General features: G+C 46.8%; 2 protein-coding genes across 2 annotated transcripts in view; both read right to left on the reverse strand.

Annotated features, from left to right (window-relative positions):
- Positions 1–16,680, reverse strand: part of ATG4B (autophagy related 4B cysteine peptidase) — a 42,886-nt gene that overhangs the window by 24,240 nt on the left and 1,966 nt on the right. Inside the window, exon 2 of the mRNA XM_053307054.1 lies at positions 428–526. Coding sequence (XP_053163029.1) covers positions 428–526 — 99 coding nt within the window. The remainder of the gene's footprint in view (positions 1–427; positions 527–16,680) is intronic.
- Positions 6,859–9,101, reverse strand: LOC128349879 (uncharacterized). Its single transcript, XM_053307056.1, has 2 exons — positions 8,542–9,101; positions 6,859–7,825 (listed from the first exon to the last, which is right to left on the reverse strand). The coding sequence occupies exons 1-2, from the start codon at positions 8,911–8,913 to the stop codon at positions 7,670–7,672; spliced, it is 528 nt and encodes a 175-aa protein (XP_053163031.1). The 5' UTR covers positions 8,914–9,101; the 3' UTR covers positions 6,859–7,669.

Consider the following 16,680-nt stretch of genomic DNA (forward strand, 5'->3'; position numbering starts at 1 on the left):
AATAAAAGCGTGCTGCCTTTTAGCTAGACCCATCAAATATCTAGACAAATAAACAACAACAAGAATTGCAGTAAGCATGGAGGAGGTGGGGAGAATCCTTTTTCCATTTTGGCTTTGCTTGAGCACTTCTCTCACAGCTTTAGATTCCAAAGATCAGGATTATCTAGGAAAATGGGGAAGCAGTGACACCCATACATGAAGAATGACAGTTTTCTTTAAAAATTCAACAGTGTACAGTACATGGAGGTTTTTAGTTAGACAAAGAGAATGGTAGAGCTGTATAATCAAAAGACACAACATTGAAACAACATTAATAATACACACATACCATGCCAAAGACCATAAAGAGAGAAGATGCAATAGCAGGGGTCAAGACAGCAGACTGAAGCTCTTATATGTTCTTGAAATCAAATACTGGCAAAAATACCTGTTAATACACTATATTTTCTCCCCAGGATCCAAACAGGCTCTTTGGTCTCTGGAAAGTCTTCATACTCAAACCTGAGTGTATCATACGTGAGAGTAGCTGTTCAAAAACAAAACACCAACACAAGATGGTCACATACACCTGTTAGGAGTTCTATCCTTTTCCAAACACAATAAAGGAAGGGCAATTTACTTCAGATAGTTCCAACAAAATAACTCTCATGGATGCAAGACAAATACTAAACAAGTGGCAAGATCTCAGTTATAGGATGGCAATATCAGCCTATTGTGAAAAAATAACGCAAAGGAGAACCACCCTTTTGGATTTTATTTATTTTATTTTTTACATTTTTATATCCCATTCTTCCTCCAAGGAGCCCAGAGCGGTGTACTACATACTTAAGTTTCTGCTCACAACAACCCTGTGAAGTAACCTAGGCTGAGAGATAAATGACTGGCCCAGAGTCGCCCAGCAAGTACCATGGCTGAATGGGGATTTGAACTTGGGTCTCCCCGGTCCTAGTCCAGCACTCAGTCGGTCTTGAGGCAGCAAGCATGAATTGTCCCCTTTGCTAAGCAGGGTCTGCCTTGGTTTACATTTGGATAGGTGATTACATGTGGGCACTGGCAGCTGTAAGACATTCCCCTTAGGAGATGGAACTGTAGCTTAGTGGCACAGCATCTGCTTTACATGCAGAAAGTTCCAGATTCGATCCCTGGCATCTCCAGGTAGGGCTTGGAAAGACGCCTGCCTGAAACATTTCACAGTCCTGGTCAGTCAGTGAAGGCAACATTGAGCTATGGTTTGACGGAGTATAAGGCAGCTTCCTATGTTCACCCAGGACTAAACCCAAACAAAATTCTTCTTCCCAAAGAAAGCATTTTGTAGGTGGTTTTATATGAGAGATTAGCCCAGACATTCACTTCCATCCCCCAAATGGCAGCCCTGTTCAGAAGTAGCCATCCCATTGGAATCAAATAGCAATCATCTTTGCACAAATCAACACGTTCTTCAGGTTATGAAGACACTGGAACTGTGCCTTTAATCTATGCCACTGTGCTGGGCACAATCATTTCTTTTTGTCTAAAACTATGATGCTGTTCAGTGTTTAACTATCTGGTCCATTTGTCATAGGTTGCCAACAAAGCATATGAGAGAGCCCCAGCTCCTTTTATTCAAAGCACATGACAACATGAACAGACTTGCAGCAGAAAGCACCACTTTGTTCAGCTGTTCAACAGAGGTTGCAGCCAACACCACTGGGATGCTTCAGCCGTCATCAGTACCATCCTCCTCATCCTGCTGGCCTCCATGTTTACTTTCTGGTCTCTTGGCATCAGCATCTTCTTCTGGTTTCCCATTCTCTTTTTATATGCCTCCAGAGTTTCTACCCCAGCAGCTTCACAGCGTATTTGTTACGGTTTTGTAGACTGGAGAACAGGAGTATAACCAATGCTTACCTGCCTTAATGCCTCACCATTACATCCACAGACAACCCTATAGTGTGAATGCCTTAATGGCAATTCCCCCCCCCCAAAATACACTAAGATTACCAACAACCAAATGTATTAATAGTTCCACACACAGATTTCTCTATGTTTGGCTAAACCATCTGTTTGCTGCTGGCCAAGTTAGATACCCACTGAGTCCCGCTGGACATTCATCCGTTTATTGGATGCATCTACACTATGGCTTTCAACTACATGCTCTCAAGTGGAACCCACTGGTCTTCAGACTTGTGGGTCACACCAAGGCCAATACCTGCCTGCCCCCTTTTTCCAGGTTTGTGGTTTAGAGAGGATGATAGAGATACAGGGGGAGAAGGTGAGAGTGAGGAAGGCTCAGAGCAAAAAGACTAATATGCATGGAACAAATTAAAACTCAATTTCATGTGGCAGACTAGGCTTAAGAGTGGGTCCCAGATATGAAATGCTTAAAGACTACAACTTGGTTGGAATTTGGTGTTAGGAGCCAGTGTTCCCTCTAACAGGGATTCCCAGATGTTGTTGACTACAAGTCCCAGAATCCCCAGCTGCAATGGCTTTTGCTTGGGGATTATGGGAGCTGCAGTCAGCATCTGGGAATCCCTGTTAGAGGTAACACTGGTAGGAGCATATGTAAATTTTTGAACTTGCCACATTTCTTCTCCCCTTTCCTTTCCAGGATTCAGGCTACATGAAATGCCCCCTTCTCCACAGTAGATTACTATGCTTCATCACATTCTGCCTATGTTGTTTGGGTATCCTGCCTGAAGAAAACTTCACAGTACCATGCAGGGGCATTGTTAGCGGGTGGCCCATGGGGCACGAGCCCCCAGTGTATTGCTCAGAGCCTCAAATTTCATCAGCCACCTCTCTCTTCTGTGACCTCTTCCCGAAAGCAAGTGTAGCAGTGGAAGCATCTGCACAGAGCATGGGAGGATGCTACTAGGCTCACCTAGCTCTTTGCTGCTTCCACCTTCATGGGTACTGTATTATGATGTTAGAGACTTTTAAAAACATATGTAATTATTCTTGGGGGGTATGATTGAGTTTAATTATCAAATGGAGAGCTGTGGGCCCAGATCTTTAATGTACTTAACAACGCCCCGTTACCATACATAAACCAACTACTTGCAATTTGTGTTAATCCTACCTTGGGCATCCCTCACCAAACTTCCTGTACCTGCTCTCCATGAACACACCACTACAGACGCAACTATTAGCATGGCAAAGGGAGGATAGAACACCTTCAAGTTTCTCTACCTCTTTCTATGATCCTCTGAAGGTTTGCCTTGGGGAACTTTCCCTGTTCGAACCAGCTATTTTAGCACAAGATAGACTGTTCTGACTGCCCGTGGAACTTCTGGAGATTGGGGTCCATGGCAGTTTGTAGCACATTCAGATGTGTTCCCTCCTTTCCCCTCCCCAATGATACAGTGTCACAGGAAATTAATAAGAACTAACTGGGCTGGGCGCAGAGCATCTGCGCCTCAGTCCTGTCTCCCGATGCCACCGCCATTTTCTTTTCCCGCCCACCCCCACCGCCGTTTTCTCCCCCCCGCACCTACCCCTGCTATCCCCGCCCCCCGCCGTCATTTTGTTTCCGCCTTGCCCACAAGCCTGTCTGTCAGCACCAACACTTCCTCTCCCCCTGCCAGCAGCTCGCTCGCGAACTCTTGCAAGAGCTGCCACACATGGGATTAGCGATGGGTACGCCTTAGAGAAAGAGAGAGAGAGAGAGATGACAGCTCTTGCCTAGGATGCACCGCCAGTCTGAATCCTACTGGTCACAGCATGTCAGGAAAAGCATATGAAACATGAGGTCATAGCTGCATGGACTGTATTTCACTTCTGGTATAGAAGTTGGGAAGCTGCCATTCATATAGCTTTTGCTGGGAGAAGAACAGGCACTCCCAAACTTACTCTCATTATATTCTAACATATTTTCTAACATAATACTCATTTCCTTTTTAGAACGAGTAAAATACAAAGCAGTTCCTGACAAATTACTACAAGCAGCCAGTGGCCAAGTCCCAGATATCAAACATATATAAAATTCTTCATTTACAGCCCCTTAATTAAAAGGCTAGGAACCATTGCCATGTGCCCCTTTCTTAGGAGTCCAAGCTAGCCAACATGAACAAAACAAATCAGGCTCTATGCAAACCTGCACATCCCATCCTTCTCTCCTATGCCTTCCTCATTTTGTAGAGTCCACAATCAATAGATCTTCAGATCACACATTCAGTTCATATTTCACATGCTCTGCAACCTCACCTTAGAGGGCATCATGACCTGTGGGCCATGTGACTCTGACTGGCATTAAATGCATGGAGTTCTGAGAAAGGAACATTGGTCTTACCGTGAAGGGTTCTTTTTCCTGGTGGTAGGAGAGCCTCAGACAGGGTTATGTAGTGCGCATGCCCGAGACAGGACTGGATCTTGTGACTCTTTGTGGGCGTAGCCGTCCCCAGTTCCAGGATTGTTGAGCGAGGAACCTAAGAGTCTTAGAGAGAGCTATCGATACAGGGTAAACTGTGAAATGAAGCTTTTATGGAGACACACATATGACCAGAGGAAGGCTGACAGAAAAACAAGGTGAAGGCATACAGCTAAAAGGTAACAGTGAAAGGCAACAGGAGGTAATCTCTAAGAACCCTGAGAGCCGTCTGACACGCCCCAAATCTCCCTTCCCAGTGAAGAGACTGTAATGAAAGATTGTCCCCAGCAGGGTGGGGCTGAGGCTCTCCTACCACCAGGAAAAAGAACCCTTCACGGTAAGACCAATGTTCCTTTTCCCCCGGTGGTAGGAGAGCCTCAGACAGGGACGTGCCCAAGCTACATACAGTCGTCCCTGGGTCGGGAATGATGCTACTACAAAACCTGCTGTAACACCGTCCGGCCAAAGGCCGCCTGATGCTCGTTAAAACCTGAGATTTTGTAATGTTTAATGAAAGGTGAGGCCGACGACCATGTGGCCACCCTGCAGATCTCAGACAACGGAATGTGTGCAGCGAACGCTGCTGATGCGGCGGCACTCCTGGTCGAGTGGGCAGTGACCCCACCCGGAGGAGGTAAGTGGAGGGACGCATATGCCATTAATATGCAGGCACGAATCCAACTGGCTAAGGTATTTCCTGATACCCTGTTCCCCAGAGTTCGTGAAGAAAAGGAGACAAACAAGGCATCAGACTTCCTGATTTCTTTAGTTCTCCTAATGTACATGCGGATTGCTCTGCGCACATCCAATTTGTGCCATAGCTTTTCTTTCCTATGCACCGGTGACGGACAGAAAGAGGGCAGAACTAGTGTTTGAGACCTGTGAAATAGGGAATTTACTTTTGGTAGAAAAGTCTCATCTAGCCTGAGAATGACCGCATCATCCTGAAACGTGCAGAACTCCTTTCTGGAAGAAAGTGCTGCCAGCTCAGAGACCCGGCGGGCCGAAGTGACCGCCACCAAAAACAGGACCTTATAGGACAATATCTTCAATGGAATAGAAGAGATTGGTTCGAACGGATCCTTTGTCAACGCATTCAGAACCTTGTTAAGGTTCCATGAAGGGAATCGTTTGACCGGGGGCGGAGCTAGGTTATTGGCTCCCCGTAGAAACCTCGTAATGTGCGGATGTATGGGATGTCGGTCGCCGAGCGACAGGTCCAGAATGGTTGCCAAGGCTGACACTTGGCGGCGTAACGTGGATGGGCGTAGGCACATCTTCAGGCCCTCCTGGAGGAAACTTAGTACCTCTGTTACCCCAGACTGGGTGGGCTCCACTTTGTGTTGGCTCGCCCACCTGAGAAAAGCAGACCATGTAGCCTGGTATATCCGATGTGTGGAAGGTCGCCTGGAGGCCAAAATGGTTTGTTGTATTTCCTTCGAATAACCTATTGCCTCCAATTTTGAGCGTTCAACCTCCAGGCGGAGAGGTTGAACCACTGAGGATCGTGGTGTAGGAGAGGGCCCTGATGGAGGAGATCCCGGCGACGTGGAAGGAACCACGGACCGTCGATTGCCAGTTCGACTACGGTGGAGAACCAGGGTCTGCGAGGCCAATACGGTACCACGAGAATGATGTCTGCCTTCTCCTGAATCGTTTTTCGAATTGTCTTCATTATAATGGGTATGGGCGGAAAGGCGTATAGTAGTCCCGGCGGCCATGCAGCATGGAGGGCGTCCGTGCCCTCCGCCCGATGAGATAGATACCTGGTGAAGAAGTGAGGGACCTGGTGGTTCCGGTCTGAGGCGAATAGGTCCATCAGCGGGCGTCCGAATCTCATGGTTATCTGGTTGAAAACCTCTGGGTGGATGGACCACTCTCCTGGTTCCAAGGCCTTGCGGCTCAGCCAGTCCGCGATACAATTTCTCTCTCCCTTTAGGTGCTCCGCCGAGATGGACAGGAGGTTGAGTTCCGCCCACTGGAACAATAGGTTGGTCTCCTCCATCAACATCCGAGAGCGGGTGCCCCCTTGACGATTGATGTGTGCCTTCACCGTAACGTTGTCCGTTCTTATCAATACATGTTGTTGTGAAAGAAATTTCTGGAAACTTAGTAGTGCCAGGCGAACCGCCTTCAGCTCCAGCCAATTGATGGGATGTAGAGCATCCTCCCGTGACCAAGACCCCTGGGCGACTCGATTGCGGCAGTGAGCTCCCCAGCCGGAGAGACTCGCGTCTGTGGTCAGAATTATCCGAGTAGGCTCCTCCAGTGGGTGTCCCCGGCTCATTGCCGGAGACAGCCACCACAGGAACGACTCCTGGACAAACTGTGGAAGTGAGATCATCGTCCTGTTGCCGGCCATGATGTGGTCCTGCCAGGGGAGGAGCAGACACTGTAAGGGCCGGGAGTGCCACCTGGACCATGGCGTGCACCCGAGACAGGCTATCATGGAGCCTAAGACCTGGGACAGTATCATGACATCCTCTGTCTTCTTGTTGAGAAGAGGGGAGAGCTGGTGTTCGATTCGTTGCCTCCGTTCCAGGGACAATGAGATCGTGGCCGCAGCTGTATCGAATAGTGCTCCCAAGTGGACTAATTTCTGGCACGGTATGAGATGACTTTTCTGTACATTGACCACAAATCCGTGGTCCTCTAGTGCTTTCAATGAGATGTCCACGTCCCGGGTGGCCTGTTCCCTGGTCCTTGCTCTCAAAAGAAGATCGTCCAAGTAAGGGTGCATATGGACCCCCCTGAGCCTCAGGTGGGACACTAGCGACAGCATGACTTTGGAGAACACCCTCGGTGCAGATGACAGGCCGAAGGGGAGCGCCCGGTACTGGAAGTGGTTTCCATCGTATGCGAATCGGAGGTACCTGCGGGAGTGATCTCTTATAGGGATATGCAGATAAGCCTCTGACAGATCTATCGCTGCAAGGAAGTCCCCGGGTTGCACTGCCTCTTTGATAGTGTGCAGTGACTCCATCCGAAACTTGCGTTTTCGAACAAAGTGGTTGAACGATTTCAAATCCAAAACGGCCCGCCATGACCCGTCCTTCTTCGGCACTAGAAAAAGGATGGAGTAAGTGCCTTGAAAAAACTGAGAAGGAGGGACCGGTTCTATTGCCTTCATCTGAAGTAGATGATGTATCGCTTACAGCATCCGTAGATGTTTGTCCGGGTCGGCTGACTTTGGAGTTGGAATAAATCTTCGTTGTGGACTTGCAGATAGTTCGATATCGTAGCCGTCGGAAACCACTTCGAGCACCCATGCGTCTGTGGCTGTGGACATCCATGTGGTTACGAAGTCTGACAGCCTTCCTCCTACGGGAGTGGCGTCATTGTTTTTTGTAGTTGGTACTCTGATTGGCAGACTTGTGGGCGAAGGGCCTCGAGTTTCCCCTGAATCGTTGTCTCCATGAGTATCGATTGGCGCCTCTGAATGGATTGGATCGAGCTTGATTGGAGGAATAACTCTGGCTATATGGAGTGAATTGTTGTTGTCTGTAGGGACGAAAGGAACGTGAGGCGCCACGAAAGCCCCCCCTAGAGTATCTACGGGAGGTTGGCATCACCTTTTTCTTATCCCACGAATCGACCAGAACAGGGTCCAGGGCTGGACCAAACAGGTTCTCGCCTGTGAATGGTGCCGATATTAATGCAAGTTTGGACTTATAGTCCACATTCCATGATTTAAGCCATAAGGCTCTGCGGATCGCCACCCCTGCTACCATAGCTCTGGATGACTGCTGAATGTTATCTAAACTTGAGTCGGCCATTAGGGCCGCCGTCTTGGCCAGCTTGTTGATGCCCTGGCGAAGCTTTGGCTGATCCGCAGGGACCATTTTAACAAGGTCTTTCGTCCAGAGCAAGGAGGCCCTGGCAAAAATAGAGTTAGTGGTGGCAATCCTAATTGCAGCAGCGGTTGCTTCGTGAACTTTTTTGAGTAGGGACTCGCAACGCCTGTCCTCTTGTGACCTTAGCTGTTCTTGCCCCTCCGCCTGTACAACTGCCCCAGACACCAGCTGTGCCACCGGTGGATCGACCCTGGGAACAGTCAACAACTTGGCAACATCCGTAGTCACTGAGTAGTGTTTTTTCGGAATGTTACCTATCGGTTTGGCGGCTGTAGGGCGTTGCCATTCAGCACATAATACCCTCTTAAATAGGGGAGGGAAGGGGACCGCTGGACTCACCGGGTCTGATGACGGAAACACCTGCTGGTCCAACGTGGAGGTAGTGCCCTCCTGCTCCGGAGGAGTAACGTCATTGATGGCGCGTTTCGCCTTGGAGAGCAATACATCAAAGTCTGCTGATGAAAACAATCTTGCATTGTTAGGAATCGGGGGGGCTACCTCCTCTTCAGACAGTTCACCCTCTTCCTTTTCCGAATCGGGTAACTGTGGTGATGGTTCCCCCGATGATGGTTGCGATTCTGAAGGTATGGTGGACTGCCTAGTCAATGGGGGGGTAGGTTCCCTAGGTGGGACAATCGTAGCCACATTCGCAGGGACCATGGGCTGCGATGGAGGGGGCGAGGTTGGTACAGGTGGCCGAGCTGGCCCCATAGGACCCGGATGTTTGGGTCTCTTTTGTGTTCTCGCCCCACTGGATCCCGAAGAGGACGAAGAGGGGTGTTTGCGCCTCCTCCTATGCCTCTGCGGCAAAGGCCTGGGAAGAAAAACCCCAATTTCTGATTGTGGTATAGCCCTTCGCCTGGGACTGGAATCTGGGGAAGAGGAGGACAGCCTTTCAGAACCGCGCCTGTTGGGTCGCCGTCTGTGACCTAACCTAGGTCCAGATACGGGTGGAATAGGATCAGTGACAACAGCAAATCCAGCCTGAATAACGGGCTCTGGCGGAATGGCAGGATTACCTGCCAGCACCATTTCGGGGCGCATAGCCCCAAATTCCCTCAAAAAGAATTCTTTCAACCATTGCGTGGCTTCTGGGGAAAAGGGGTCCTTGTTAACAGCGGCCCCTTGCGCCAATGGCGATGGGGCGCGGGAGACGGCAGGCATTAAAGGAACAGGAGACTGTGCCGCTACTTCTACTGGGAGCCGTTTTGCACTCTCCGTAGCAAGTAAATTGAGATTGCCTGTAGTATTTGTCGGTACATTGCCCACCGGGCTCCGACAATTTACATCACTTTTAAGTTGTTTTCTGCGAGAGTCCTTAACTCTAGCACCGTTTCCCGCCACTTTAGACTTAGAGCGGCGGCAAACTGCTTGTATCAGCAGCCGCTCGCTAAGTCTCTTATATCCCTCCGCCTTTGCCAGGGACTCCTTTCTTTTCTTCTTCTTTTTAGTGCCTAATTCCCCCAAATGTTTAGACTTCTTAGAAGCCTTGGAAGGGGCCAGTCCCGAGGCGGATTCTACCCCAGCCAGCACCACTGGTGCAGCAGTAGGGGGAACAGATTGTTCCGTAGCCGTTTGAGCGGGAATCGGAGCGGCGGATTGACCTGGCCGCGCGTTATTCGGGGGCTGTGGTAACACCGAAGCCTCCGATAGGGACCCTTGAAGCAGCTCTTCGGCGTGCGAAATGTCCATGAGGACGTTAATAAAGGGAGTAAATTAAACAAAAAACGTTTGGATTTAGAGCCAGATTAATGCCGAATCAAACGTAAGAAGAAAATAGTTATTGAACTCACTTTTACAGCCGAATGCAGAGCAAGCTCTCTTCCCCCCCTCGCACACTTGAAAAGAGGCGGAAAGAGTACAAACAGATAAACAGCCGAGTTTTGGGCTGCGTAAGGTCAGAAGGATCGATAGAGTGACAAAATAGAGTAATAGCCAAGAAGCGCTCTCTCAAGAACCGTCTAGTCTCGAGCGAGACAGAACTGGAACTGGGGACGGCTACGCCCACAAAGAGTCACAAGATCCAGTCCTGTCTCGGGCATGCGCACTACATAACCCTGTCTGAGGCTCTCCTACCACCGGGGAAAAAATGCCTGCAGAGTTTCTCTAGGCAGAGCTGCAAATACATGAGCAGTAGATTAAGGAAAAATTCACTTTCCACCAACATGAGGCAGACACCTCATGTCCTTGCTACCAATGCTAAGTTACAAAACCTCAAGCGTGCTGAGTTTTGTACAATTAAACAATACACCTGAAGTGCAAGTTTCAACACAAATTTTCATGCCGCAGGATTCGCGTTGCTGAACACAAGGATCAGCATATCCAATAACTTTAGGACACAGCCTGCCTAAGAGGAACCAGGTGACAGATATACTGGTGTGCCTTTAAGGAAAATAGTATTTTTATTCAATGCTATAGTAACCCAAACCATAATTATAGTTTGAGAAACAGCTATAAACCTTAGGGGGAAACGCTAATATTTCAGCTATCGGAATGTTACCAAAGTTCCTTCAGAAAACAAATTTTAAAAAGAAAAAATAAGCTTTGAGCCGTTTCTAATTTCTAAAAATGTTGTTTATTTTATGAAGGTCTACAGAAAAGTCCAAAATTATTGGCTAGCATCCAGACAAATGTTGTGTACCCAAAAAATGGTTTGCTCATGCACTGGAAGAGGGTCCATTTCCACTGATCTTCTTTTCCCAGTGCAGCCCATTGTGCCTCTCAAAAATATATCCTGGGGGGGTTCTGCTATTAGGGACATATTTTCAGGAAGCACATTGCGCTGCAGAAAAAAGGGGATCCCGACGAGAATTGCCCCTTGTTGTGTATGTGAACTTTTTTCTAGCATACACAACATTTGTCTGGATGTCATCCATTATTTTGATCTAAACAGTCTAACTCTTTGAATTCCTTTGTTCAACATCTTCCTCCTATTCTCCCTTTTCCATTTTTCCTTGTTTAATTCCCGATTGTTCACAGATCTCCATTCATAAGTCAGGCACTTGAGAAGACAATCCCTTTAGGCTCTGGAACATCTCATAATTCAGTCTAGTAATCAAGCAACCCAGTTCAGGCAAGCAGACTCAGTTTGGCAATCAAGCAACACAGTTCAGACAAGCAAGCAGATTCCTCAGGAAAGCTAAATGAGCAATTATTTCAAATAGATGAGTCAGAAAGGTCTAAAGAGCTGCTAAGCTGTGCAGCAAAGATATTTAAGGATCTCCATCAAATCCTTCTTTTCACTGTTAATAAGGATATCACAACGACAAGCTTCATGGATGTGCAGAATATACAAATGGAAGCACAAGGAAGATAGATTTTTCTGCATTAAAATTCCATTAAAGAATTCTTTCTCTGCTAACAGTGCACCACAGAAAGCAACCATAAAGTCATAAATGAACTGACCAGACACTCTGATGCTAAACTAATTGATCTTAAGCGGAGACCGATTGACTGAACCTGGTTCAAAATAAACTTGCTAAAATACAAGAGACACAGCCTTACATACATTGCTACTTCACTATATTCTGTTACCAGTCAGTAAGCATGACCCTTAAGCCACATGCAAACAACTGCTGTGCTTTAAAATATTACTGACATACATTGAACTTTTGCAGTTAAGATGTTTGTGTTGTCAGAACATAGAAAGATAAGTCTAGGAATCATAGACAGCTAGTTCAGCTTACTGAGACAGCTGTGAAATCTTTCACCACTTAATGTTGACTCTGGACACAACTGTTAAAAACTGTCACTAGATAATGAAGATCTCATGATGAAATAAAAATCTAGAACAAACACATATCCAAGCTCTAAAAACAAAAAGCCTTATTTTATTTCGCTGACACTCTCCGATATCATACACATGTAAGCACTTACAGCACACAGTATATGCCGGGGGTGTACGTGTGTCTAAAAATCTCAAGCAATTGTGTGATTGCAACAACTCACAGTATCCGCATTCTAAAGCATCTGATATTTTCAGTGTTCCAGAATTCCTAGGTTTTAATGCGGCTTTAATAAAACAAAATGAAAAGCCTGTAATTTTAGTTTTCATGGTTGGTTAATTTTTCTCTAAAAGTGCATTAAAACCATACATTGTTTTAGATGAAGTCTTATATCAAATAGAGACCTGGATTATAAACACGGTAGATAAAAGTCCATTTCAAATAGACCCCCTTTAGAGGAATGTGTCAAAGAGCAGGATGAGAGTCTGGGGTGGTTTACATATTCTGAGATCAGCCCCATCTACAAAATAAAAGATTCTATTCTAGCCATGCCACTTTACTGACTCTTCTGGAGCTAGCCATTGTTCACTGCGAGGTTGTTCTCATGAGCAGCCAAGCCTGGGCTTGGCTTCCCGTGAGAGAACCACCAGGATCTGTGCAGATCCCAGCGGCACTAAACCCAGCACAGAAGCCCGGCTGTTAGCTGAGGTTAAGGGCGCAAACTGGCCCTTAACCTGGCTCCTGGGCACGGTGGATTTGATTTAAATCAAACTGATTTAAATCACGATTTAAATCACTAGCAGGGTGGATAAAAATAAAAAAAAATCCAATTTAAATCAAAAAAATCCGATTTAAATCAAAAAAATCCGATTTAAATCAAAAAAATCCGATTTAAATAAAAAATTTGGATTTTTTTTATTTAAATCGGATTTTTTTTATTTTTATCCACCCTGCTAGTGATTTAAATCGTGATTTAAATCGTGATTTAAATCAGTTTGATTTAAATCAAATCCACCCTGCTCCTGGGATCGCCTAGAGTGCCCATCCCCTGCGGGGAATCCCCCAGTGCACTGATTTTGGTGCGCAGTGAACTGTGGGATCCTCTGAGGCTGGGACGAGTCCCAGCCTCTGTTTCGCCGCGTTGCCAGGAGTAGCATGGATAGTCATCCAAGCTGCTCCTGGCAGCGCTGGTTGTGTGGGTGCACAGCTTGCACGCCAAAGGGCTTAGAGCGGTCATCTGCAGGAAGGTAGGCTGAGCCCTGCCTCCTCCTCCACCCCACCCACCCGATCCTGCATGTGCACTGTTATGTGAACAGCCCTTTCATTTATCTAGGAAACAATGACATCCACCCCATCAGTCTCTTCTGTACTCTGTGTGACACATAAAATAGAGTTTTTACTAAAATGCTAAATAGGAAATGTTTTCCTGACACACACCACACAGCCAGTGACTGCAACAGTGATTAAAGTATACAAGGTCTTTTAGACTTGTCTTATGAAGTCAAAGTGTATACAAGACCCACCTATTGTTCCAGAACAGGACCATAGAAGACATCTAGTAGCCTTTGCTCAACACCAAGCATATAGTAACTAAAGAAGAGCCCACTTGAACGAACTATGGCAAGGCATAATTTTTAAAAAGGATTCACAAAGAGTGCCTCTGCAATTAACAGAAGTCAATTGTGCATGTGTATACTGATGGAAATATAGGAGTGCAAATTTTCTCCTGTAACTCAACACAGTTACACTGCATATCAAAGAAGGGCAAGAAGTGTGTTATAATGAAGAACTATCACCACTCTTTGGAAGTGGTAATTCATGTTGCCTTGCTGATGATTCAGAGCCAGTGAGGTCATTCACACGATCAAAAACTGTGTTTTACCCAGGTTTGGGAGCTTTGTGTGCTCCCAATTTTCGGCTGTATGGAAAAAAGGTAGGAGGAAAACCTGGGTAGCTTTTCCTCCTACCTTGCTTCCACAAAATCAATTCTACCCAGGTTTTCCTCCTACCTTGCTTTAACACAGGGCTACTCAACTTCGGCCCTCCTGTAGATGTTGGCCTACAACTCCCATAATCCCTGGCTATTGGCCAGTCTAACTGGGGATTATGGGAGTTGTAGTTAAAAAACAGCTGGGGGGACAAAGTTGATTAGGCCTGCTTTAACACAACCGAAAATTGAGAGCACATACAGCTTCTATACCCGGGTAGTTTTTGATTGTGTGAATGACATCAGTATCTACAATGAAGAAACCCATACACTCTTGTTCTACCTGCTAGGGATATGTGGAACCAGTTTGAATTGAACTGGGGTAGATTGGAACTGGCCTGGTTTGACCAGTTCAAGCTCAAACCAGACCCTAAAAAGGTGGGGCGGTCTGAGTTCAAGCCAAACCAGGCCTGGTTTGACTGGTTCTGCATGCTTGCAAAGGGGAATCTGGTAAGGATTCCCCTTTACAAGCAAATGGGGGACCCCATGGGCTTGAAAAAGGGTGGGGGGGAGCAGTTGGGAGGTTACCTTACATGCCTCAACAGAAGTGTGGCTCCTCACTGCCAGCAGCTCCCCAGGCCCTGCCAGCACTTCCCCCATCCGCAAGGGGGCGGTTCGGGCCTCTGCATGTACCCAGAGGCCATTTGAGTTACCAGTGCATTAACCAAACCATCGGCTGGTTCTAACAAACCAGCTCATGAACCAGGCAGTATGGTTCAAATTCGAACCAAACTGCCCGAAGTGGTTCTGTGCACACCCCTACTACCTGCTGTGTAACTTCTACACCTAGAATGGACAGGGTAGAATCTCTCAGCAACATGAAAATCTAAGTTATATCTCCATGAACACAGTCCAGTATTTGTCACAATCAAAACAAAATACATGCTTAGTGCTTCTGCAATGCCAGTTACTATGAAACAACCCCAGCAGCTGAGCCATCACTTCACCTCTCCAGCAGCAACCTGATAGGCAATTGATTCATAGCAACCAATGTTAAATGGAGAGCTCAACATTAAGCCAGTTTTAAGAAACTAGTCAAACTATAGGTTAGTGACAACACATGGAAATATGTTCCAGCTCATAAAAGTTGCAACATACGATGGGGATGAAATCAGAACAAGACAAATGACCTGCAAAGACAGAAAGATGACCTTTTGTATGACTTGGACATGTGAGCAACCAACAAAAAGCTGGGGAGAGCAAAGCTTCAAAAAAGGAGCTTCTATAGATGACCAGAGCACTGAAGGTGGAAAACCCAGGTTCACATTTCCATTCAGATGTGAAGCTTGGGCAAGTTGCTATATTTCAGCCTAATATATAGTTCTCTCTCTCCTTATACTGTATAGCAGAAACAAATTATAAATGGCATCAGATGCAAAGCAAGGGAGAACCAATAATTTGATCAGAAACCAGAAATAGCTCCTTCTACAAGGAAATTCATATACACTGAAAGTCAAATCACCTATACATTGATAGGGTCTGAACTGTCAGTGACTGATCAGAAGAGGGATCTTGATCTTGAGGTGGATAGCTCATTGAAAAGGTGGACTCAGTGAGGCGATTCTCATGATCACCCGAAAGCGGGATAAGGGAGCCTAGGCTGCTTTGGGGCAGTCGTGTGCTGCAACGGGAGCTGTGTGGCTCCCAGCAGCTGGCCCTCAAAAATACCCCTCCCCTAAGACGAGGTTAACAGAGCAAGCATTCCGTTAACCACGTCTTTTTGCTCGTGTGTTGCCGCAGTGCATGGTGACACACGAGTAGACCCCCGACCAGGAGGCTGCAAGCAACCTCCCAGGTTCAGGGGTCTCTCCAGGATGCCCCGCGCACTTATGCAGGGTATCCTGGAACTTTTGGGGGGCATGCAGCACCCGATCCCCACAGCCCCCGCCAGCTCGATGACAGAGCCAGCAGTCATGTGGGCGGCCGATCTGGCTGTCCAGGGCTGCCTTCCGATTGTCTGCTGGGAGAGCAGGCTAAGCCCACTCTCCCCACAAACCCCCTTCCAGCGAGTCTCACTGATTGGGAGACTCACCTCAGTGTGTAGCAGCTCTGAAGAAGGGAAATTCCATGCTTGGGATCACTGGGCAGGGGACTGAAAATAAGACTGCTAATATTATAATGCCCTTATACAACTCTATGATGCAGCAATGTTTAAAGTATTGTGTACAGTTCTGCTCACCTTATATCAAAATTGTAAAACTATAAAAGGTGCAGAAGAGGGCAACCAAGATGATCAGGGGGCTAGAACATCTTCCTTATGAGGCAAGGCTACAACATCTGGGGCTTTTAAGTTTAGAGAAAAGACAACGAAGGAGAGACAACAATGGAACTCTATAAAATTATGCTTGATGTGAAGAAAGTGGATAGAAATTATTCTCTCTCTCTCTCTCACACACACACACACACACACACCTAGAATCATCCCAGGATGATTACCAGGTCATCCCAGGATGATTGCCAGTATTTTTAGGACCAATAAAAGGAAGTACTTTTTCACACAGTGTATAACCTATGGAATGCTCTACCATGGGATGTGGTGATAGTCACCAGCTTGGATGGCTTTAAAAGGAGCTTAGACAAATTCATGGAGGACAGGTCTATCAATGGTTACTAGTCTTGATGACTATGAGCTACCACCATGCTCAGAGACAGGATGCCTCTAAATACCAGTTGCAGGGCAGCAAAGCAGCAGCAGCAGCAGAGGGGACATGCCCATCTCTTGCCTGTGGGCTTCTCAGAGGCATCTGGTAGGCTACTATATGAAGC

Source organism: Hemicordylus capensis, chromosome 3 (assembly GCF_027244095.1).
Source record: "Hemicordylus capensis ecotype Gifberg chromosome 3, rHemCap1.1.pri, whole genome shotgun sequence".
In the NCBI taxonomy this organism is placed as follows: Eukaryota; Metazoa; Chordata; class Lepidosauria; order Squamata; family Cordylidae; genus Hemicordylus; species Hemicordylus capensis.

Excerpts from the sequence above, each read along its gene's own strand:
- LOC128349879 (XM_053307056.1), bottom strand. The coding sequence starts at position 8,913 with ATGGGGCCAGCTCGGCCACCTGTACCAACCTCGCCCCCTCCATCGCAG. Across the intron at positions 7,826-8,541 it reads TGTTTCCGTCATCAGACCCG|CCAGAGTTATTCCTCCAATC; the intron begins GTGAGTCCAGCG and ends CACTCCATATAG.